At 43.1% G+C, this 24,528-nt stretch overlaps 1 protein-coding gene across 6 annotated transcripts in view; it reads right to left on the bottom strand.

Annotated features, from left to right (window-relative positions):
* The window catches only part of APBB2 (amyloid beta precursor protein binding family B member 2), a 478,208-nt gene that overhangs the window by 267,660 nt on the left and 186,020 nt on the right, over window positions 1–24,528 (bottom strand). For 3 of the 6 annotated variants that reach the window (XM_040335051.1, XM_040335052.1, XM_040335054.1), the window contains exons 2-3: window positions 13,138–13,207; window positions 5,441–6,250 (exon numbers count right to left, since the gene is read on the bottom strand). In XM_040335051.1, coding sequence (XP_040190985.1) covers window positions 5,441–6,250; window positions 13,138–13,156 — 829 coding nt within the window. In that variant the 5' untranslated portion in view covers window positions 13,157–13,207. The remainder of the gene's footprint in view (window positions 1–5,440; window positions 6,251–13,137; window positions 13,208–24,528) is intronic. The other 3 variants (XM_040335050.1, XM_040335048.1, XM_040335053.1) reach the window with 1 other exon arrangement.

Here is a 24,528-nt window from a genome sequence, read left to right as displayed (position 1 = left end):
CCTTTTTCCCACAAATAGACCTTTCTTTTGGTGGTATTTGATCACCCTTACGATTTTTTTTCTTGCACTATATTGTTACTAGTAATGGTGGCGATTAGCAACTAATAGCGGGATTGTGATATTGCGGTGGACAGTCGGGATACTAACTGACACTTCTGACACTTTTGACACTTTTTGGGGACCAGATCCAAGGGAACCAGTGACACTAATACAGTGATCAGTGCTAAAAAAATATGCACTGTTACTATACTACTGACTCTGGCTGGGAAGGAGTTAACAGCCAGGGTGATCAAAGGGTTAAATGTGTGCCTAACCAGTGCTTGACTACTGTGCTTGTTCTAGTGGAAGACATGGTAACATGCCCCTGCTTAGCAGAGACACAGGATCCATGCCTTCTTTACTGACTGAACAGCGATCTGCCTTGTTTATATAGGCAGAGTGCCGCTGTGCCTGTGTACCAAAGCATCTTCAGGTGTCGGTGTTCTGTCAAATTCTCCAACCCATCAGAAACTCCAATCACTTACCTACCAGTTTCTTTAAACCAGCAGTAATTGGAGTTTTAGACAAATTGGTGTAGAATTGGAATAGAGTCCGGTGCAGGATATTATGAGCAGAGATTCCTACTCCACTCGGAAACTAGCCAACAAAATGTTCGTCTCTGAGTCGGCGTCAACTTTGTCCTCGTTAGCCGCTGTGCTGTCAAAACAGCGCAATCATCCTGTACCAGACTCTTTTCAGTTGTTGGTGTTGTGTCCAACCACCAATTCCTTAAAAATTCTCCAATTACTGAGGCTTTAAATAAACCGCAAGTGACGTGGTTGGAGTTTATGATGGGTTGGATAAATTGACAGAACACTGGCGGACATCAAGTCTGCCATACCCACAGATCAGCTCCTGTTGTGTCTAATCACAATGGGAACGGGCCGTTGGCAGCGCATGATCCTGTGCAGGAGAGGTGCCTTGCTGCCGTATATATACAGTATACGGTCGGCAGGCGGTTAAAGTGGAACTTTACTCTCTCAATCAACATTGATTATTTTTAATTGTAATGCTTCTAGCATTAGTAAATAGATACATTTACACTTCTAACTTACTGGTTTCTTTCCTAGGTAAATTATGTCATACAAACCCCAGGAGTTTTCAGGAAGGGAGGAGGGGTCTTCTCATCTGAGCACACCCTCCTGCCTGCATGACTGAGCTGCAGGTGGCAGTGGCCGAAAATGCTAGGGGAGTGTTTTTCAAAGTAATTACGGTACCTGCAAGCATGGAGACATGGATGTATGGGGGAATTTTCTTTGAATATTAAAAATTTATGAAATAGTGTTTTAGGTTTGTGGTGCTCAGATACAGTGTATTTATGCTTTAAACACTAAAGAGATCCTCTCATGTCTCCATTGATATGGACCATAGGGTGAGTACATGGATTGAAAACTGGCTACAAGGGCGAGTTCAGAGGGTGGTGATAAATGGGGAGTACTTGAATGGTCAGGGTTGGGAAGTGGGGTCCTCCAGGGTTCTGCGCTGGAACCAATCCTGTTTAATTTGTTCATAAATTATATTTAATTTACTAAAGACAAATTCACTGTGCACTACAAGTGCACAGCAAATGCACTTGGAAGTTCAGTAGCTGTAGATCTAAGGGGGACATGCAAGGAAAATAAAAAACAGTAATTTTTCTTGCTTAATTCAAATGTTCCCCTCAAATCTACAGTGACTGCACTTCCAAGTGCACAGTGGATTTGCCTTTAGTAAATAAACCCCATAGAGTCAATGGTAGTATTTATACCAAGGCTGTATCCTGGCCTAGGCCAACAAGGCCCAGTTCTAGGGCAGCGCTTTGCAGGGGGCAGCATGAAAAGAGTCCCTGCCGGCTTGCTCTACACTGTTAGTGTAGTGTCAGTCTTATGGAGCGGACCGGGCTGAGAGGCAAATTAGTCTAGCGCCCCCATAAAGCGCCCGCACTGCTTCCAGTATGCAGGCAGCCGGCATTCCACAACTGTGGGGAGGGGGGAGCTGCTTGTAACTTTGACTGTTCTATCATCCTGGACCACAAACCTCCGTTCCTGTGGTATATGTTTTCTGCTGCACCATTGACATGGTTATATGTTATTAGTCCTCTCCATAAAATGATCAGAAATTTGTAGAACTATAGGCTTTTTTTTTCATTCTGGATAGAGTAAGGGAGGGTTATAGCCCCTGTCAGTTTATTTTTTACCATCCCTGTCCCATTGCAGAGATTTCCCCTCACTTCCTGCCCCATAGCCAAACAGGAAGTGAGAGGAAATCTTTGCAAATTAAGGGAATCCAACCCCCCCCCCCCCCAGAACTAGTGTCTCCGCTTTAAAATGTCAGGGCGGGTCTTAAATGGAAAGGGGTGTGGCCTTGACAGGAAGAGGTGGGTCATATTTAAATTATGGGGGTGCACGAGTTTAGTCAGGCCTATGGCAGCACAAAACCTAAATACACCACTGATTTATACTAGTACATAGAGACTAATCATACATACTTTGTTGAATTGTACAGTTGCACAATGTATTTTACTTAACTTTTTTTTTACTGCTTTTGGCTACAATGTTTATCTATATAGCTACAAACCACTGATATGTCATGCTCAAACAGTACCAAAAAAAAACCAAGCAACACTACTGCAACACAGACCCCTCATAGTCCACAGTTCAGGTTTCCTAGCAACAAAAATGCTACGTTAAGGTGCACTCGATGATGTCACATATGACGAAATGCGTTGGTCCGAGCTAGCGCACATGACATCACCACGCCTACTTAGTAATTTTTGTGACACATTGTTTGGAACCTCTATCATGCATCTTGGGATTGTTATGAATACAAAGCACATATTGTTTTGTACTTCTTTGAAGTGGAATAAAACCTATGTGGATTCTTCCATTTTGAAATGATGTTGAATGTCATGCATTTATGGTCACCACTGATGTTACCATTGATTGTATTCACAAGATATACTACTGAACTCCTGCCATAAAATATGAACCTGACCTCTGCTTGATGTGATTGTCATATTTATGCTGATTTGACTCTGTAGTGGAGTCCTTAGGTTCTGGTAAGAGTCCATTGCTTGTGGTTAAACATTTTTTATACAGTAATACCTCGGATTGCAAGTAACGTGGTTAACGAGCGTTCCGCACTACAAGCTATTTTTTTTTTTATAAATCCTAACTAGGTTTGCGAGCGTTGTCTTGCAAAACTAGCAGGTTTCAAGCCTCTGCAGTGTGCAGTACCGCATTAGGCCAGAGGTGTGTGGGCGCTGGTGACACTCGGATCCGTTCAAATGCACTCTGAGCCACCTGGATGCACTCAGAGCTACTTGGAAACACTCAGTTCCTGAGTGTTTCCGAGTCTCTCCGAGTGTTTCCGAGTGCATCTGATCGGTTCTCAAGTGTCTCTGGTGCCCCCCTCCACCTCTGGCCACATGAGGTACTGCATACAATAGAAGTCACTGTGGAACTAATTATCTGAGTTTCCATTGACTTCAATGGGGAAACTCACTTTGATATACGAGTGCTTTGGATTACAAGCATTCTTCTGGAACTAATTATACTCAAAATCCAAGGTACCACTGTATATCTTTTCACTGACAAAGAATCTTGGTCATGAATATCCAACAACATCTATCACAGATGTTGATCAAATGCATAGTATACTGAAAATCTTTGAAGCCCATTTGTCTAATAAATACCCAGCTTGATTACAATTTGGTTTATATTTAACAAAAAATATTAAACAAAAATTCAATGTATGTACATGCAGCAACACTGATCCCTAAAGAGCTATTAGCATGGGAAGACAGTTACAAGGCATTAATTGCATTAATGGGTGCTTTCTCAGAAAGAAAAGATAAAGGAAAGAAAAGAATGGCCAGGATGGGAAATGCGGTCGAGGAAGTGATGCATTAACACATGAATACTGCTTTTATATAATAATTTCCTTCTAAATAAAGCAGAAATGACTAGAGCAGTCTACTGTTTAGTTAAAGTGGATGTAAACCCACTCTCGTCCTTTTTAAACTACTGCCATAGTGCTGATCTATAAGGATATAGATGCCTCCTGCATGTATCCTTACCTGTCAAATGTCTCCCCTCTGTCTGTTATAAGAACTGAATAACTGCAGATTCTGTGGGTGGGTCTGTTGTCTGGAGCTCTGTGGGTGGAGTCGTGATGTCAGTAGACTCCCCGCCCACCTCTACACTCCCCTTACACTAAATTCTGCTATAATCACTAACATGCAGTCAAAATCCAGAAAAGTAACATGACTTCAGAAAAGGAGTGGGGGTGGGAATTAAAAAATAATGCCTGTCTCCAGGCTAGTGCATGAGATATGTAAATAACCTGTCACTCACAGCAAGGGGGCGGAACGGACTAAGGTTTTTCTCTGTAAGTCCGTTTTATTTCACTGAACAATAAAAGAGGATTGCTCAGAGCTGGATTAACTCTGTGTGGCAAGACTGGGCACAGATGATAGGAAATCTTATACTCTATATTGTGACAGCAAATAATTATTATTTTTTGGGTTTACATCCACTTTAAAGCCGTGGTTCCCCGTACATACCGTATTTTCACCGCCGCTTCCGGGTATGTCTTCTGCGGGACTGGGCGTTCCTAATTGATTGACAGGCTTCCGACCGTCGCATACTGCGCGTCACAAGTTGCCGAAAGAAGCCGAACGTCGGTGCTCAGGCGCCGTATAGAGCCGCACTGACGTTCGGCTTCTTTCGGCAACTCATGATGCGCTGTATGTGATGGTCGGAAGCCTGTCAATAAATTAGGAATGCCCAGTCCCGCAGAAGACATACCCGGAAGCGGCGGTGAAAATACGGTATGTACGGGGATAAAATTTAAAAAAACAGCTGATTGTCATTATGACAACTCGGCTGAATGTAATGTTAAAATTTTTTTTGGGGCTGAACCCCCGCTTTAAGTAAATGTCTCCACCTACCTAATGTGACAGCTTTAATTGATAAGTACATGTTTGTCTAACATTAGAATAAAAATGTGCAAGTGGAAATTCTGCACATTGTTTATTGAAAAATTCTCTGCATTTGCACTGCCCGTATACGGCTTCTTTTGCTAAAACTTTAATAAACTTAAGTAAAAGAATAAAAATTAGCAAAAATCCACTTGGATAAATATACTACATTGCCTTTCAAAAATTAAGAAAACAAAGTGTTTCAGTATAGACATATTGGGAGAGATTTAGTAAAACGGGAGCACACAGAATCCAGTTCAGCTGTGCATATTAACCAATCAGCTTCTAACTTTAGCTTGTTAAAGTAAGCTTTGACAATAAAATCTAGAAGTTGATTGGTTACTGTGCACTATATTCTGTGTGCTTCAGTTTTAGTAAATCCCCCCTTGACTCAAGGTTCTACAGAGCTTACTATATAACATAAACAAAGTTCAGGCTTACCTGTCTCATCGGGGGTTACTGGTGAACCACTGTCTTGGGACAATGTAGTCCAGCTGGAATCCTCATCACTAGGAGCCAGGTTCTGTATACGATGCAGGGCACAGTCTGTCTTTGCACCAGTCTTTGGGTGATCCTTTTTAGTCTCTGGGCTGGATGATACTGTTGGCACTAGGCTGTCCTCAGGACTTGAAGTCTTGTTCTCTTTTGGCTGCAGCACATCTCCATTGCTAATAATGCCAGAACCTTGGTTAGTGACCCATGTGGAATTGTCCTCTTCTTTTACTGAATGGCCATTAGTTAGACTCTGCTCAAGGTCTCTGGATGTCCCCAGATCAGAATAGTAGTTAAGAAAGCTCTTGGTCCTTCTGGGAAGCAATGGGAGGATTTCGGAGCTTTCAGGGTCATGAAGATCTTCATCTTTACCTTCAAGCTTTTCTGAAATCCTGTTTACACTATCCTCTAAACTTACATTCTTATTGGGATCATGTACTTGTTCAGCAGCCTTTCTTAGCTGGTTTTCCCCATTCTTCACCAGTTTGATATTTGAAGAGCCGTTAGACAAAAGGGGCTGGGCTGCAGGGTCAGACAGACCCATGGCTGCCTGAATATTAGTCATTGCATATTTTTTTCGGCATTTCGGAGGAGTGTCACTCTTTGCTTCGGTGTGTTTTACATCTGAATTCAGTAGTTCATTGTGAGACGAGCGCAAGTTCAAGGTGTTCGGAGGGCTAACTGGGCTGTTTCTGTTCACTATGTCCGATGCACTGTGACTTGCCATAAATACCGGAAGTGTTTCCACACTTGAGTCGACTAAAAAAAACATTAAGAGATATTTGTCAGTTATACTTTCAAAGCTGCGTATAGACAAGAGTCTTAACAGGAGTAATCTACAGATATGCTTTTCATTCAGTTACATGAAAAACAAAAGGCAATGATGTTCAATAATAAATGGCAAAAAAAAACCACAAATGCAGTAGTGTAAAGTAGCCTGAATATTGAAATCGGAGTTCAGATTGATACTGCCCACCAACTGCCTTGACCGGCGTCCCTTGTTTATTGAAGTGATTCCCGGAAAATGTTCTTGTTACCCAAAGTACAAGTCAGCTTTCTCCTTTAATTCTTCAACAGTAATGACTAGTACACACAATAATGCCGCGTACACACCATCACTTTATGTGATGAAAAAAAATGACGTTTTTAAAAACGTCACTTTAATTGACCGTGTGTGTGGGAAAACGTCGTTTTATGTCTTGTAAAAAACGACCAAAAAAAATTGAAGCATGCTTCAATTTTATGTGTCGTTTTTCAAAAGTGCACTTTTTACTTCACAGAAATTGACCGTGTGTAGCAAAAAAACGTCGTTTTCTAAGACGTTTTTTCATCCACGCATGCCCAGAAGCAAGCTTCAATGGTAAAACGTGGTGGAACGTAACCTCACTTTGCAAGATCATTGTGAGAAAACGATGGTGTGTAGGCAACTTCGTCTTTGAAAATTGAAGTTTCAAAAACGTCATTTTTTACTTCACAGAAAGTGTCGTTTTTTTACATCACATAAAGTGATGGTGTGTACGGGGCATTAGACAACTGCGCAAAAAATACAGCTTTTGAAGCAATGGTACGATAATCTAAATTGTTAGCACACAACTTTCGAGAGCCGATCACGACAGTTCATGCTAAATTATCCAAAGGGACAAACGCAAATTTTTTCTCATATAACACCAAAACAAACAATTTTCATTTAATCTGTACAGTATTCGCCCCGGAAAAAAAAGACTAAGAGCACACATGCTCAGAAATGAAAGAATACATTGTAATATAATACAAGACATTACATCGCTTCTGAAATTGTATTCTGTCGCACGAGAATTTTCGTATATTTAGTAACCTATTGGTTTCAATATGAGACTAGCATGCAAAAAAATAAATAGACAATCATTCGTCCGATATTCTCATCCTGTGTACGAGGCTTAAAGCAGTAGTAAACCACGCTTGGTAATTTTTACCTACAAGTAAGCCCAAAATCTCCTAAATGTGTACCGTTCAGGTGATGTCAACGGAAATGACATAAATTAATAGATAACCATATAAAATATATTAGAAAGAGTCCATAAAGTGCACAAGTGAAAAAAAGTTCCAAAACGTGCTCCAAAAAACAATGGTGACTGTAGTGCGATATTCTTCTTAAGATCAGAGACCCACAGGAAAAAGATCCTCCACCAAAGACTAAGGATGGCCTCTCACCTCAGCAATTCGACCTGTGGCTAGGTCAAAAAGCATGTAATAATCCTCCAGGGTATGGATGGGATCAGCAACCAATAGACCAGCTCTAAGTATCCCCAGATAAAACCAGCAATCAGCAAGAAAGCTCAGCAATCCCCCAAATCCATGGACCGGTAAAGCAAATGACAAAAGAGAAGGACTAGTGCTCTCTGTATGCAAAAAATGGTAATCTAAAACACAGATCGATAAAATACACTCACATTTGTTGACACTCTGAGCCGAGTGTATAGCAGACAGCGTGTCCCGAAGCTCAAGGCGTCCGGATGAACAGCCGGCGTACAGGTCAGAACGTGAGGCAGGCGAACGCGGGTGACGTCGACGTGACTCGCCTGCCTCACGTTCTGACCTGTACGCCGTCTGTTCATCCGGACGCCTTGAGCTCCGGGACACGCTGTCTGCTATACACTCGGCTCAGAGTGTCAACAAATGTGAGTGTATTTTATCGATCTGTGTTTTAGATTAAAAATGTTTGCATACAGAGAGCACTAGTCCTTCTCTTTTGTCATTTGCTTTACCGGTCCATGGATTTGGGGGATTGCTGAGCTGTCTTGCTGATTGCTGGTTTTATCTGGGGATACTTAGAGCTGGTCTATTGGTTGCTGATCCCATCCATACCCTGGAGGATTATTACATGCTTTTTGACCTAGCCACAGGTCGAATTGCTGAGGTGAGAGGCCATCCTTAGTCTTTGGTGGAGGATCTTTTTCCTGTGGGTCACTGATCTTAAGAAGAATATCGCACTACAGTCACCATTGTTTTTTGGAGCACGTTTTGGAACTTTTTTTCACTTGTGCACTTTATGGACTCTTTCTAATATATTTTATATGGTTATCTATTAATTTATGTCATTTGCGCTGCACTTTATATTTATTTGATTTCACTTTGGGACATTTTATTTGGATTGATCCTGCAGTGCTGGCTTGCAATTTATATATTTTTTGTTTATTATTATTTTTTTCCAGCGCTGAATTATTTCACTTTTCTAGTTATGTCAACGGCACATGCGCTCTGAGGGTCCAGCATCCCTTGCCGGACCTTCAGAGCTTTGTACCAGGAACTGAGGGTTTGGGTGTGGGAGTGACATCATCGTAGCTCCGGCCAATCACATAGCCGAAGCGAGCGGACCCAGAAGAAAGACTGGGGGAAGATGTCAGCCCTCTCAGCAGTGACAGCACAGCACTGGAGGGCTTTGTTCGAAGGTGAGTATTTCATAATGTGTTAATATGCAATGCCATTGCCTTGCAGGTGTTTTCTTTTGTTTTTTACAACAGCTGCAGTTTACTACTGCTTTAAGGAAGAAGGAATGGCGTATTATCGTTTACGGCATAGCCTATATGTGATGCTTTACATAGGGCCTTATCCTTATTGCCCTCTAATGCCTCGTACACACGATCGGAATTTCCGTTGGAAAAAGTCAGACGGATAATAAAGCTGGAAAACACATCTATAGGTTATTACACTTGGCGTTTGCTTTATGCTAACCATGTTCATAAAGAAAATATCAGGCACCTCTACCAACATACCTATATTATTTGGTATAATTTGAGGAACTGACAAGGTGCTTTAAAAACTCATTCATCCCTGCAGTGCTAAATTGAAACCACAGGTTGAAAGATCAAACTGTTTTCCAGAAGCTATGCTTTTGATAAAGGCGTGATTGGGTAAATGTGAAAAATGTCACTTCAACGTGAGACTGTTTTATTCTGATGGATGTATACAAATAACCAAGCTCCCAGGGCCATTAATGGAAAGAGGACCACTACAAAAAGTATAAAGAAATAAATGTAAGGCTCCATGCACACTGGGCTTAAAAAAACATCTGTTCTCTTTGGAGTAAAAAACTCCAAGAGCATTTTTTCTACAGAGTTTAGATGAGTTCAGGAGAGATGTATGTCTTTTCTGCCAGTAAGCTTCAATCAGAAACGCCAATGAGAAGGGTTTTTTTCTGCCTCTTAACGTTGATCTCAAAATATGCCTCTAAACAACCTAATGTGCATGAATACATAGGATAACATTGAGCTGCTTCTACAGGCAAAACACAAAACGCCAGTGTGCATGGAGTCTAAAAGGTGCAGCGAGAAATGTACTCTAATGCCCCGTACACACGATCGGGATTCCCGGCGGTAAAAAGTCCACCGGGAGACCCGGGGGGAAAACTGAGAACCTGCTCTGTCACTTTCCCCGTATACACACCAGAGGTTTTCCTGTCGAGAAAACTGCGCTGAGAGCTTTAGCCGGGAATCCCGGCTGTGTGTATGCACCACCGCAATGTTTCCCATAGGAAAACTGCCGGAAAAAAGACCGCCGGGAATCGCGGCAGGAAAAAAGGGAACATGTTCTCATTTTTCCTGCTGCGATTCCCGGCTGTTTTCTGTCGGGTAAACTGCCATGGAGCATACACACGGTCAGTGTTCCCGGCCAAATGCTGTCATGGCAGTTTTCTCGACGGGGCATGAGGCATGATACAAAATCTACACTGCAAAGAAACCAGGGGAACAGTGCATGCAGAAGCCAACAAATTGAAGCAGATCTTACATTCAGCTATGGACTACCTGCCTCAGGCCCCATACACACCATCGCATTGAAATCCGCGCCGAAATCCTCTGGCGATGACGTGTCGTGCCGTCGCCGCGATTATGACGCGGCGACGTGCGCGACGCTGTCATTTAAGGAATTCCACGCATGCGTCAAATCATTACGGCGCATGCGGGGGATCCCTTAGGACGGATGGATCCGGTGAGTCTGTACAGACCAGCGGATCCATCCGTTGGGATGGATTCCAGCAGATGGATTTGTTCTGCATGTCAGCGAATATCCGATCTGCTGGAATCCATCCCAGGGGAGATATATCCGCGGATAAAGATCCGCTGGCGTGTACACACCATAGGATCTATCCGCTGAAACCCATTTGCTGGGATTTATCTGCGGATGGATTCTATGGTGTGTACGGGGCCTCATAGTTTCCATAATAGGAATTTAAAAGTTGAATGATATCATAGGAATATTTTTTTTTTTTTGCATTAAGCCAGAATTTGGAGACATTCTTTCCAATTACTTAGTCGGGAGAAAAGAAAGTTACATCTGATTCAACTATTTCAAGAATGTAGAAATGCAAATGGATACTAAGGAAGGAAAATAAATAATAACTAACTGATCTAAGCTGGTTACTTAGGAAAGCGCTACTGCTTTTCACTGGATCAAAGAGAAAAGCTGATATACCCCATCACTGGGCTATAAAAACGAATCTCTTAAATAAAGCCATGTATGTTCAACAGATTTTTTTTTTTTTTTTGGAGGTACTGCTGCAACTGCCAAGGGTACTACTATCAAATTGGATAATATGATCTGGTCAGTGTGACTAATGCAGGATTGCTTTCTGTCACCTACCTCTGACTGCACTGGATGAGTCACCAATGCCTATATTTTCGTGAATGATTTTGCCAAGGATACTCTCATTCAATAAAGAATGAGTGTTAATTTAGACCTCAAATTTTGATTAGGTTTTAGTCATATTTTTGTTGCCAAAATTAACACTGGGTGCAACTGGAGAGTGGATTACACTTTAATAGTTTCCCCAATAATAAAGCTCTTTTATAAATACAGGTACAATATTTTAACTCTACTCAGGACTGCAAGGGAGGCATTGGCCAAACACTGAATTTTCAGGTTTTGGTAAATACTCAAAGGTCAATTTACTTAAAGCGTATGTAAACTCAAAGAACAAACTTCTATTATTTACTCCCTTTTGGCTCGTTAAATATACAGTTGATGGTGTTTATTATATCTATTCAGTGAGTGCAAAAAAATACCTATTGATCTTACCAGAAATCCAGTGCTGTATGTCAGGTCCTGTGCACTCTCCATTGTTATTTTAACAACGTAATTAAGAAGCATGTTAGGACATACAGTAAATCTTCTCCCCTTGTTGTTGTATCCCAAAGCCTGGAACACACTATTCGTTTTTTTCTAAACTGCCAGCTCCGGGTGGAGCCACTGTAATAACGATCCAACGTTAGTACAGCAATCTCCCACACTGAGCTGTTGTGTTTTGACAGGGGGATGTTCTCCACTGGCAGAATACTCTGATCAGCGCTCTTAGCTGGTCGGCTGCTGGTTTTCCAGCATGTTCATTCGACAGAAGCCAGCCAAACGGCTGGCTTCTGTTGGACAGGGTGCCATACACACGGGCCGAATGTTGGCCCTTTTTTAGTGAACTGGTCGATGTCGGGCAGCATTTGGCCCATGTGTATGGGCCTTAACCCAACTCCAGTCTTAGTGTGACAACAATGCTCCACCATATATACAGTTCAGTTAGTGACTGTTGTCACCCTAGGTCTAAAAATGTCTAACTGGCCAGCTCACCAGGTGAAAATTAAGGCAATTTTTTCATTCATTTAGACCATGCTGAGATGATACCAATACACATCAGCATTGATAAAACTGCACCTGACCATTTCCAGGAGTGCAACACATGTCACATGCCTGAGGCTTAGTGCACCAAAAAGATGTGAACACAGCCTGAGATATACAGTTTCTTTCTCAGGGACTCACTGTGCTTGTCTTCCCAGATCTCAATACCTGAAACAGCCTTTATTTGGGAGATCCCACTCATGTCAGCATTTTATTTATTTTGTATTACTGGAAACACTTAAAAAAAAACACTTAAAAAAAAAAAAAACAGATCCTGTTTCCTTAAAGCATGAATAACAACACAGTGCTTGTGCTGTGTAATTTGGCCCCTTCTATCACCTAAAAAACCTGGCTGATCCTGCCTGGCTATGCCCTCCCCCCTGCATACTAACCACGGTTTATCATGGCTGCTGAGCAATGACACATTGGCTCACTCTCCTCTTTACCCCTCTTCCCTGGCTGACATCATCGGGAGATCATAGCCCCGCCCGCTGGAGCTGTCAGCCAGGCAGAGGAGAGAGCCGAAGAGTTACATGAGCGCTGGGAACTACTCTGATAAGTACACATCGGCATATTTTTTATATAACACAGGGACACATATCATTATGTTACTGAGAGAATAGAAGGTTTTTATAGTAGTGGCCTTACAGCCACTTTGAATCTGCTCAGACGTCAGATCTAATGTTTCCAACTTAAAAAAATTCAGTTGCTCATTCAGGCCACAATTCTTTTCCCATAATGTAAGAAATCCTGAACACTGAAACAGAGAAAATAGCAGGAAGTATGAAACAGGAAACAGTTGGCATGGAGCTTAATAAATATGGTATTTGCAGGGAGAGATACATAAGTTTAAAAACAAACCTATTGTTAAAAATTCCTGATTGGATGTTTTATTTATGCTGGTATAAGCATTTAAATAATGAACAAATGATGGAATAAATATAACAATAAAATGAACATATTCAAGGTGAGGAACACCAAACAGAACACTATGAAGGGTCTCTAACCTTGAAGTACTTCAGACATGGGTCACAAGGGCGTCAGCAATGGTGCAGGATAAAGGGTAAGGTTAGCAATCTGAAAAGAGGGATGATTGGAGAAAATTAAAACCAAGGAAGATACTAGTATGATAAAAAGAATGAATGTGACAGAATTTAAACATAAACCGGGTATGAACCAAATAAACACAAAAACATGGTAAAATATATATATTAAATCAATTACTGTATGCAATCAAAATAAAACTGTATGGCTCATTTTCCCTTTGAAAGGAACTGGCCCATGTGTGGAACCAAATCCATCTATCCCTCTTTCTTCCTCTGTTGTGCCTCATTTTTCTCTGATATATAGACATTGAATTAGTGGTTAGCAATTCTGCCCTGTGGCACTGGAGTCATCAATGAAACCCAACCACAGAACTCCCTGCATGGAGTTTACATGCTCTACTTATGCTAGTGTGGGTTTCCTCCCACACTCATGCTGGCAGGTCAATTAGCGAAATTGGTATTTAGTATGTATATGTATTCATGTGTTGTATGGACTTTACATTGCAAGCTCCTTGAGGGGAGAGACTGCTGTGAGTGCACAATATTTATGTAAAGCACTGTGTATACTGTGTATATTGTCCTATCACTCAATCTCTGAACCCTTGCATTTGTTATTTTGAAGAGCAAGTACATTTTTTAGCCATCAATTGCATTCTTAAAAATATAAAAAAATAAATCATTCTTTCTTCTTTATCTGCATAACTGGGGGTGTGTCAGAGATGTGTGCTTTGCCTATGTACTTTTTGCTATATTGTGTCCCTCTTTCCCATTTAAGAAAGTCGGGAGGTATAACAATGCATTCAAATGTGTTTAATAATATGTGCAATCTACAGCATGCATAACAATCACTTTTTCTGCAATCTCTGCTTGGTGGTATATGGGTGAAAATTATATGTGAAAAAGCATTAAAAGGAGGATTGCTTATCTCATGTGTATTAATTAGAAGTCAAGCTATTTCCAGGGGTTAATTATCTCAGTTTTTGCTGCTTTACCTAGAAATGGAACAATTAACACTTAACTCACATCTGCAGTAATGCTGTGCTGACATTGTCACAGACATTACATGCTCTGACAACATTTCACAATCTGGGTCTTCAGCACATTGCTTCAGGTCAAATGTTTTTTTCCTTGCAACAATATGTGTAAACTGGACCTGGCAAGTCTGAGTAAATGGGATTCATTCATATTTAAGCCTCATGCACACTAGGTGTTTGTTCAGCTCTCCTGAATGCATTTCCTCTTGGCAGAAAGAAAAAGCTTCATGCGCTAAACATGTTTGGGCATCAAGCACTTGGGCATTAATAAGGTGACCAAATTTTTAAAATGAAATCCGGGGACATATTTTTTTTTTCTACTAGTAATGGCGGCAATCAGCGACACTCTGTCCCGCCTCACAGCCTGTCAAGTCTTACTCTCTGGGCCCCGTCTATTACTGGGTGGGGAGCGGAGGAAGATCACTCCACCAAGGAAGGCAAGGAGATCAGCAGGTAGGCGGCTGACCAGGACTTGAGCCAAGGCAGAAGAACATGCAAGCGGAGCTGAATGGACATGCACCCAAAAAGAAAGAAATATTCCCTCCGCTCCGACCAGCACATGATCATCAGAAAGGGGCACAGATAATGGAAAAAATACACCCCTCCTAAGCTAGTAGGTGTGTAATTCAGAATTTGTTTTTGAAAATCTGCACTGACTGTCTTTGAAATTGCCCCAGCTCCTGTTCAAATCCAAACCAGGGACAAAACCGGGGACAGTGTCCTCAATTCAGGGACTATCCCCGGAAACTGGGGATGTCTGGTCACCCTAGCATTAAGTCATTTCATTGGCCAAAATAATAATTTATTATTAGTCCTTTGCCCTCTGCCTGCCTGCCATTTTTTGGGCAAAGCTACCAATGTTCAGTTTTTGGTATATACACACACCTTATACTGTACCTGGAAGCTACCAATCTCATGAGATCAGCACTGAAAACGACTAAAATGGAGCCAACGTACAATATTATAGCTGTTATACTAATGCTGCACAGTGACAATATTAACAAAAATGCCTGCTTGAAGAGTTAAAGTGGTTGTAAACCTTTGTGTTTTTTCACCTTAATGCATCCCGCGTTGCTTTCCCCCAGCTCTTGTCAGCTCCTGCTGCTGTCACTAACATCCAATGACGCGGCCGCTGAATGTATGGCACGGGAGCGCTTCCCAGAGGGCGTTAGCTCTTGCGGGGAAGATCTGCGAGAGCCGCCGTGGGACCCCAGAACAGCAGGATCGGGGGCCACTCTGTGCAAAATGAACTGCACAGTAGAGGGAAGTATAACATCAGCCCTCAAAAATTCCACTTGCCTGCTCGCATTTGTGGAGTGGATATTTGGGTAGAGCGAGTGGAGCAGGCAGAAGCAACCAGGATGCTGCTGAGGGAGGAGAAGAGGAGCCCGGTGGATACTGAGGGGATAACCCAAAATCGTCCACCGCCTTTCGCTCTCACTTTTTGCCTCGGACTCAGCGGCTCCTATGATAAGGAATTCTGCAGCCCCATCATGTTTTCGTAGAGACAACTTTTTTGTGCGAGCTCCAGGCACCCAGAACATATGCCCCACATTTGCTGGTGGGTGTACCGGCGACACAACTGCCTGCATTGCTTTTGTTGCAGTCCGAGGCACCGTCTTTCTCTGTCGGGACTGTAGCATGGAGCCGAGTGACGTGCAGTGAAACTTCTCCTCGGCTCTGTACTACAGTCGCGACAGTCGGAGCTCTGTCAGCAGCTCTGTGCTGAAGAAAAAAAAACACATGGTGCCGGCTGCATTCTAGATTTCCAAGAGGGGACAGAGCTTAAAGGGGATGTGAGAGAGCTGGGGGCAACATTGGTGAGAGCGCTGGGGGGATTAGTGAGAGAGCTGAGGAGGTTATTGAGAGAGCTGAGGGTTCAGCATTGGTGAGGGAGCTGGGGGCATTTGCAATCATGGCATACCTGTGTATGATCTGGAAAAATATGATAATTTACGAGGGCGTTTAGGGGCGGGGCAACTGGTAGCTAGCAACTCTTAAGGCCTGGCGAGTAGCTCAGGACTTGAAATTTTGACCCCTGATAACATGTTTGTTTTTTAAATAATCTGCAAACCTTTACAACCCCTTTAACTACAGATTTACACAAGGCATGGAATATTAACCATTCATACTCATAGCAAGAATTTAGTTAAAATATATTCATTTATCTGTTTACACTATTCTGTGTGCTCTCTAAGCTAGCATTGTGCCTATGTGCTTCATGCGTTCTTCAACCAGGATGTGGTGGAACCCTAGGGTTCCCCTAGAGCAGGGATATGCAATTAGCGGACCTCCAGCTGTTGCAGAACTACAAGTCCCATGAGGCATGGCAAGACTCTGACAGCCACAAACATGACACCCAGAGGCAGAGGCATGATAGGACTTGTAGTTTTACAACAGCTGGAGGTCCGCTAATTGCATATGCCTGCTCTAGAGGCTACTAGGGGTTCCTTGAGCAATGAACAATGTCTGCCTCTCAAAAAAGTAACCAGTGACACCATGGGCCAAATCCTCAAAAGGGATACGCAGGCGGATCTGCTGTTCCGCCTGCGTATCCCTGTGCCTATCTTTGGAACTGATCCTCAGAAGCAGTTTTCCAAAGATAGGCAGAAGATCTGACATCTGTAAGAGACTTACACTGTCGGATCTTAGGATGCAGTACCGCATCCGCCGCTGGGGGCATTTCGCGTCGAAATGCTGCTTCGTGTATGCAAATGAGGACTTACGGAGATCCACAAAGCTTTTCAGCTTTGTTTTTTCTCCGTAAGTTTACGTTTGCATGCGTAAAATTAGGGATGCTTTTACAAGGTGTAAACTGTTTACACCTTGTAAAAACAGACCTTTTTTTTGATCGCCGCGATTTTTTTTTTATTTGATTTTTTTTTTTCGCCGTATCTGTTTTTTAACCCGTCACAACTTTATTGTCCCGTCGCAATCCACAAAGCCTGGCGTAACGGAATTTCACGCGATGCACGTCGGAAAAATGACGTCACGAGCATGCGCAGTACGGCCGGCGCGGGAGCGCGCCTCATTTAAATTGTCATCGCCCCCTGGATAACAGGACCGCCTTGCGCCGGGAGAATTTAGGTTACACTGCGTGAAATTTCTAGGTAAGTGTTTTGTGGATCGGGCACTTAGGTAGAAATTTCCCGCCAGTGTAACTTAAATGGGAAAAATTAAGTTAGGCTACGATTTTGAGGATTTGGCCCCATGATCTTTTAGCTATCTGCAAGGCCTCATTCGCACAGGCATACTACAGCATACAAGGCCCATGTTTACGAATGCATGTTCATGGCCCAGAACGCAGACAATGTGCATGAATGGAACTGCCTGCATGGGTATGCACGGAACATCCGGTGCATCCCCATGCAGGCAGTCTCATTCATGCACAATGTCTCCATTCGGGGCATGGATGTCAAAATGAGAGCAGCAGCTTTGTCTGTGTATCCATTGCATCTCAACTGACACGAACAGGACTGTCTGCATGGGGAAGTATGGAACACCTGTGCATCCCTGTGTGGGCAAACGCAGCCCTAGAACAAATGTACACTGTAGCACACCTGCGTGAACAAGACCTAAGGGGGGGGGGGGTTCTCCCCACTAACCACCAATGGAAGAAACTTTCTTCCCTTCCCACCAATCTAATGCACTGTGAGCTGTAGATGGTTTTTGGCAAGGCTTCCTTGGGACCTGAAAGTTATTTCAAGGATTCCACCATGTTAACAGGGTTGAGAAAGGCTGATATAAACATTTCAAATATGGCACCAGTGTATGTTATAATAGTCTGCAGATGAGGATGGCAAGCTGAAGAAGACACATGCTCTCTGCTAATCAAAACCAAGAACTGGCTACTTTTGCATTAAAGGAAACCTGTCGTGACAGAAATACTTAGATGTCCGGTTGCCTCTGGCCTCAATACTTTCTAAGTCACTGACCTGGAACAATCATGCAGTCATTGAGCAAAGTCAGAATTCTGATCTGAATCATAATTTTTAGAAGAAAACATTGCAATGGTCATGGGACTTTGAATGAGGCAGGTCACCTAATAAAGTATAAATGTAATTAAAAGTAGTAGTACTATACCCTAATATATATTATATATCATTTTTGTTTTTTTAGATCCATCCATCTCAAAGATGCCAAGATATTTTATCTGCTACATTATAGGTCAATCATTTTTATGCCTTAATATGAATTGGGTTAATCACTATATGATTTTTGTTCTATGTCAGCTCTATTTCCCTGTTCTGCCTATTGACAGGACAGTGATCTACTGCTCCCTGTCATTGGGAGCAGTGATCACTGTCGTGTAACTTGTAGCCCAGCCCCCCACAGTTAGAATCACTCCCTAGGACACACTTAACACCTTCCTTGCCCCCTAGTGGTTAACCCCTTCCCTGCCAGTGTCATTTACACAGTAATTAGAGCATTTTTATAGCACCGATCACTGTATAAATGACAATGGTCCCAAAATAGCATCAAAAGTGTCCGATGTTTCTGTTATAATGTCGCAGTCACAATAAAAATCACAGATCGCCGCCATTACTAGTAAAAAAATATATATATTAATAAAAATGCCAAAAAACTATCCAATATTTTGTAGATGCTATAACTTTTGCGCAAACCAATCAATATACGCTTATTGTGATATTTTTTTTACCAAAAATATGTAGAAGAATACATACAGTATCGGCCTAAACTGAGAAAGAAATTAGTTTTTTGTTATATATTTTCGGGGGTTATTTATTATAGAAAAAAGTTACAAATATTGCTTTTTTTCAAAATCGTCGCTATTTTTTTGTTTATAGTGCAAAAAATAAAATACACACAGGTGATCAAATACCACTAAAAGAAAGCTCTATTTGTGGGCAAAATGGAGTGCAACGTCACACGACCGCGCAATTGTCAGTTAAAGCGACGCAGTGCTGAATCTCAAAAAATGGCCCAGTCATTGGGCAGCCAAATCCTCTGGGGCTGAAGTTTTGCAACTGTCTTTCTGATGGAACAATAACCTGGAACAAGCATACAGCCAGCTACAGTACGGTATGTCAGACAAGTATAAACTCCCACCATACATGCCTGTTCCATATCAATGGCTTATGTAGGTAGTGGGAGAAGGATGATAGCCCCAAAAAAAAAAAAACAGCAGTGCCCAGTCCAATATTTAGTACTTCTTTTCAGTATTGGTGAAATACACTGCACTTGCAATAAGTAAATAAATGACATTCTTTGTAACTAGAGTGCGTGTGTCTAGGGTGCAAAGAGCTACTTTCCGTCGGAAATCAGCCTTTCCTTATCCTCTCGCCATTGCTCAGCATAACAGGATATCCATGTTCCTTTACTTATTAAAGAAAAGTTATAATTGGTTTTAGATCAATTTGTTTTTACATCTATTTAAACAAGATAACGTATAGCAAATCTGCAGTCAGCTAAACCTTCTTACTGAAGCACCACTGATCTGAAATTGAAGGTTATTCCCGATGCATGGACATCAGATTAACAATACTATTGAGCACCCCCTTTAGCTGATACCAGGTTCACTTTTACTAAGAAATCAATTTTATTATTCAGGAAACAAAGTCTAGACTACACCCTGCACACAAAGGAAATACATACAAGGCTGACACAGCTACTAAAAAACAAATGCTTAAAATGGTTCTAAAGCCTTTAGGGCAGTGGTCTCAAAGTACCGGCCCGCGGGCCATTTGCGTCCCGCGGACCAGTTATAAATGGCCGGCCCCGCAGGCAGGGCGGAAGTGGGGGGAGTAGATTTCCTTCACATGCAGAGTAGCGCAGGAAGCGTCTCTGTCATAAGTTCACTTCTCTGTCTCACGCTGCAGCTGCTCCCCGCCCCCCGGCGCCCCCCCACTCTCTCTTCTCGTCCATCCTTATTTGCTTGTGATATCACCTGGGATGGACGAGAAGAGAGCGGGGGGCGCCGGGGGGGCAGGGAGCAGCCGCAGCGCGAGACAGAGAATCGAACATATGACAGACGCTTCCTGCGCTACTCTGCATGTGAAGAAAAAATAAAAACCGATGTGCCAGGCTCTGTACCCCGATGTGCGCTGTGCCCTGTACCCTAATGTGCTGGGCTCTGTGACCTAATGTGCTGTGCCCTGATGGTGGGTGGTCAGTGTGTAGTGGTCAGTGTGCAGTGTAGTGGTCATCGTGTAGTGCAGTGGTCAGTGTGCAGTGTAGGTGTCATCGTGTAGTGCAGTGGTCAGTGTGCAGTGTAGTGGTCAGGGTTAATAATGCATCCACTGACACCAGTGCTGGGGGTAAAAATGCGTCCACTTACAGCAGTGCTGGTGGTAATGCGCTCGCTGACACCTGTGCTGGGGGTTAATAATGTGTTCGCTGACACCAGTACTGTTGTTTTTGAAGTTTGAAAGTTTGCATGCGGCCCCCCATGGCATATGAAAACTTGTCTTGTGGCCCTCAGGTAATTTGAGTTTGAGACCCCTGCTTTAGGGGTTGTAAAGGATTTATTTTTTCCCTAAATAGCTTCCTTTACCTTAGTGCAGTCCTCCTTCACTTACCTCATCCTTCAATTTTACTTTTAAATGTCCTTATTTCTTCTGAGAAATCCTCACTTCCTGTTCTTCTGTCTGTAACTACACACAGTAATGCAAGGCTTTCTCCCTGGTGTGGAGAAAGCCTCTTGAGGGGGGAGGGGGCGAGCAGGAGGGTCAGGACACTATCTACTTTGCAGATAGAGAAAGGAGCTGTGTGTTAGTGGGCATCCTGACACTCCTGCTCTTCTGGGAGGATGTCATATGACATCCTCCCAAGAACAGACCACGCTCCGACATGATTTGTCACTCGCTGTGTCTATTCAGACACAGCGGATGACTGATTGGTGTACTGCCTCACTGCTGGTACCATGTGATTGCTGTGATCAATCACAGCAGATCACATGAAAGTTGTAAACAATGAATGGCTTCATTTCATGCCATTAAATGTATATAATTGTGTTGTTAGCTGTGGTTGGCCACAGTGATGACATGGTACAAACAGTGCCAATCACAGCCCATTTGTACCATGTGATTAGCTGCAGCCAATCACAACAAATTACAACAATACACAGTGCCTACACATTGTTATTTAGTAAAATTATTTTCTTATACTGTAGTAGTGAAATGCACTGCTATAAGCAGTGGTAGCATTGTATTGCCCCTGGTCACTGCCACATCAGTTATTTGATGATGCTGTACTGCACTGGTTACAAAATTATTGAAAAAAACATTTGTTTTCTTAAAGGGGTGGTTCACCCTAAAAACTACTTTTTTTTATTACACTGGCCCCCCACATTACAATACGATTAAGGCTATTATTTATGCTGTACATACCTTTGTACAGCATATTCACCCGTGGCTTCCGGCTTGCGAGTCCCGCGGGAATGGGCGTTCCTAACATGTCTGTGATTGACGTTTTGACCAAAAACGAGCTCCCCCCCATCGCGTAAGCCGCGTCACGATTGGCGAAAGGAGCCGAACGGCGATGCGCATGCGCAGTATAGCGCCGACTCGACGTTCGGCTCCTTTCGCCAACCGTGACGCGGCTTACGCGACGGGGGGGAGCTCGTATTTGGTCAAAACGTCAATGAATATGGGTGAATATGCTGTACAAAGGTATGTACAGCATCAAAAAAATAATAATAGCCTTAATCGTATTGTAATGTGGGGGGCCAGTGTAATAAAAAAAAGTAGTTTTTAGGGTGAACCTTCTGCCCGGTCAATAGTATATTGACATCCGGGAAGTGGTTCTGAAATCCTGACTGGACGTCTATTGAAGTCCTGCAGGATAACAGCCGCCACGCGCCCGATCTCGGTAAAGAACCTCCGGCGGAGGATCTTTACCACGTGATCAGCCGTGTCCAATCACGGCTGATCACGATGTAAATCAGTTCGTGCTGATTGTTAATCAGCACAGCCCCCCCTCGGATCCCCACACTGGATCACCAGGAAAGCCACCATTGCACCATAAAGACAATAACAAAATAAAAAAAAAAGAGCACAATAAATGCCAATCAGTGCCCACAAATGGGCACTGACTGGCAACATGGGCACTGACTGGAGGGATGCCCAGCAATGCCATCAGTGATACCCCTCAGTGTCCATCAGTGCCACCTCTCAGTGCCCACCTATGCCCAGTGCCCACCTATTAGTGCCCATCAGTGCCACCTATAAGTACCCATCAGTGCCACCCATAAGTGCCGCCCATGAGTGCCCATCAGTGCCGCCTATGAGTGCCCATCAGTGCCACCTATGAGTGCCCAGTGCCGTCTATCAGTGCCGCTTATGAGTGCCCATCAGTGCCGCATACCAGCGCCGCCTATCATTGCCCATCAGTGCCGCCTATCAGTGCCGCCTCATCGGTGCCCATCAGTGCCACCTCATCGGTGCCCATCAGTGCCGCCAAATCAGTGTCCGTAATTGAAAAAGAAAACTTACTTATTTACAAAAAAATTAACAGAAAAAAATAAAAACGTATTTTTTTTCAAAATTTTCAGTCTTTTTTTAGTTGTTGCGCAAAAAATAAAAATCGCAGAGGTGATCAAATACCACCAAAAGAAAGCTCTATTTGTGGGAACAAAATGATAAATGTGTTTTGGTGCAGTGTAGCATGACCGCGCAATTGTCATTCAAAAAGCGACAGCACTGAAAGCTGATAATTGGCTTGGGCAGGAAGGTGCGTAAGTGCCTGGTATGGAAGTGGTTAATTTTCAAAAAAATTGTGACAAAAAATTACAACTTAAAAAAATGTGTCATGCCTCTTAGTAAATACCTCAGACTTTCTACTTTCCAAAAAGGTAATTTGAGGGGTATTTGTACTGTCCTGGTGTGAAAAAAAAAAGATAAACATTTCACATTGGTACAATGTTGCATGACCGCACAATTGTCATTCAGAGTGCATCAGCGCAGAAAGCTGAAAATTAGCCTGGGCAGGAAGGGGGTAAAAGTGCCCTGAATTAAAGCGTTTAACAGCAACTTTGGGCAACAAGTGAAAATCATCAGTAAACTGCTATAGCTATCCAGGTATTATAGAAATCATTAAGAAGTCAAACCATCTGGGTTTTAAAACATTATTCACACTATGCAACTCTTAAAGCGGAGTTCCACCTAAAAATGGAACTTCTGCTTAACCCACTCCTCGCCCCCTTACATGCCACATTTGGCATATAATTTTTTTGGGGGGGAGTGGGGGCTTCAGGAGAAGGGGACTTCCTGTCCCACTTCCTCCTTCCGCCGAGGGGCTGGAAAGGCGATTAGCTTAATCGCCTTCTTGCAGTCCCTCCCTGTAGGCGAGCGCCTGTCCAATCGGACGGCGCCGCGCCGCTCACGCATGCGCAGTGGGTGCCCGGCCGTGAAGCCGAAAGCTGTCACTGCCGGGTGCCCACACTAGGAATGAAGACGCCGGCCGGCGAGGGGGGGCGAGGAGCGGAGCCCCGGCCAGCGCGTCGCTGGATCCGTGGAGCAGGTAAGTGTCTGTTTATTAAAAGCCAGCAGCTACACTTTTTGTAGCTGCTGACTTTTAATAAACTTAAAAAAAGGCTGGAACTCCCCTTTAAATAATGCATGACCCACAACACGCTTTATTGTATGCTGTACTGCAGCTCAATCGCTTTGAATTTGGAATACCATTCAAAATTAATGGCAATGCACATACTGTACAACTTGTGTTGCAGTGTGCTGTAATAAACCGCACAATGAGCCCTATAATGAGTGCACACACCTCTTCCTGCTCAGCCTGACATAGCTAATATTTATTTTCAGGTCTGTGATTTAGGATATCACTTAAAGCGGAGTTCCACCCAAAAGTGGAACTTCCGCTTTAAGCACTCCTTGCCATGTAATTTTTTTTTATTTTTTTTTGGGGGGGGGGGGTACCTGGTTTGGACAGGTACTTCCTGTCCCACTTCCTGCCACCTAGGCGATTCCTCCTCTCCCCCTAGGCAGCCCCCCCTCTGCAATCTTCTGGGACACATCACAGGTCCCAGAAGATTGTCTGGCCAGTAGGAGAGCACAGCACGACCTGTGAAGCCGCAATCTGTCATAGCTGGGTGCCCACACTTGCAATGACAGTGCCGCGGAGAGGAGGGGAAAAGGAGCAAGGCTACAAGCGGCCGCATCGCTGGATCATGGGACAGATTAATGTGTGTTTATACACTTTTTGTACCTGATGACTTTTAGTAAACTGAAAAATTTGTGAAACTTTGCTTTGATTTGTATATTCAGAGCCCAACCAGACACCGCATGTAGCATACAAAGGGAGACAGTGTGAATATGTGGGCCATGCATGGCTCAGTAGTTGGTCT

The sequence above is a fragment of the Rana temporaria genome, chromosome 1 (assembly GCF_905171775.1).
Source record: "Rana temporaria chromosome 1, aRanTem1.1, whole genome shotgun sequence".
Classification (NCBI taxonomy): domain Eukaryota; kingdom Metazoa; phylum Chordata; class Amphibia; order Anura; family Ranidae; genus Rana; species Rana temporaria.
The sequence above is the reverse complement of the archived record's forward strand: the minus strand, read 5'-3'. Positions and strand labels throughout refer to the sequence as shown.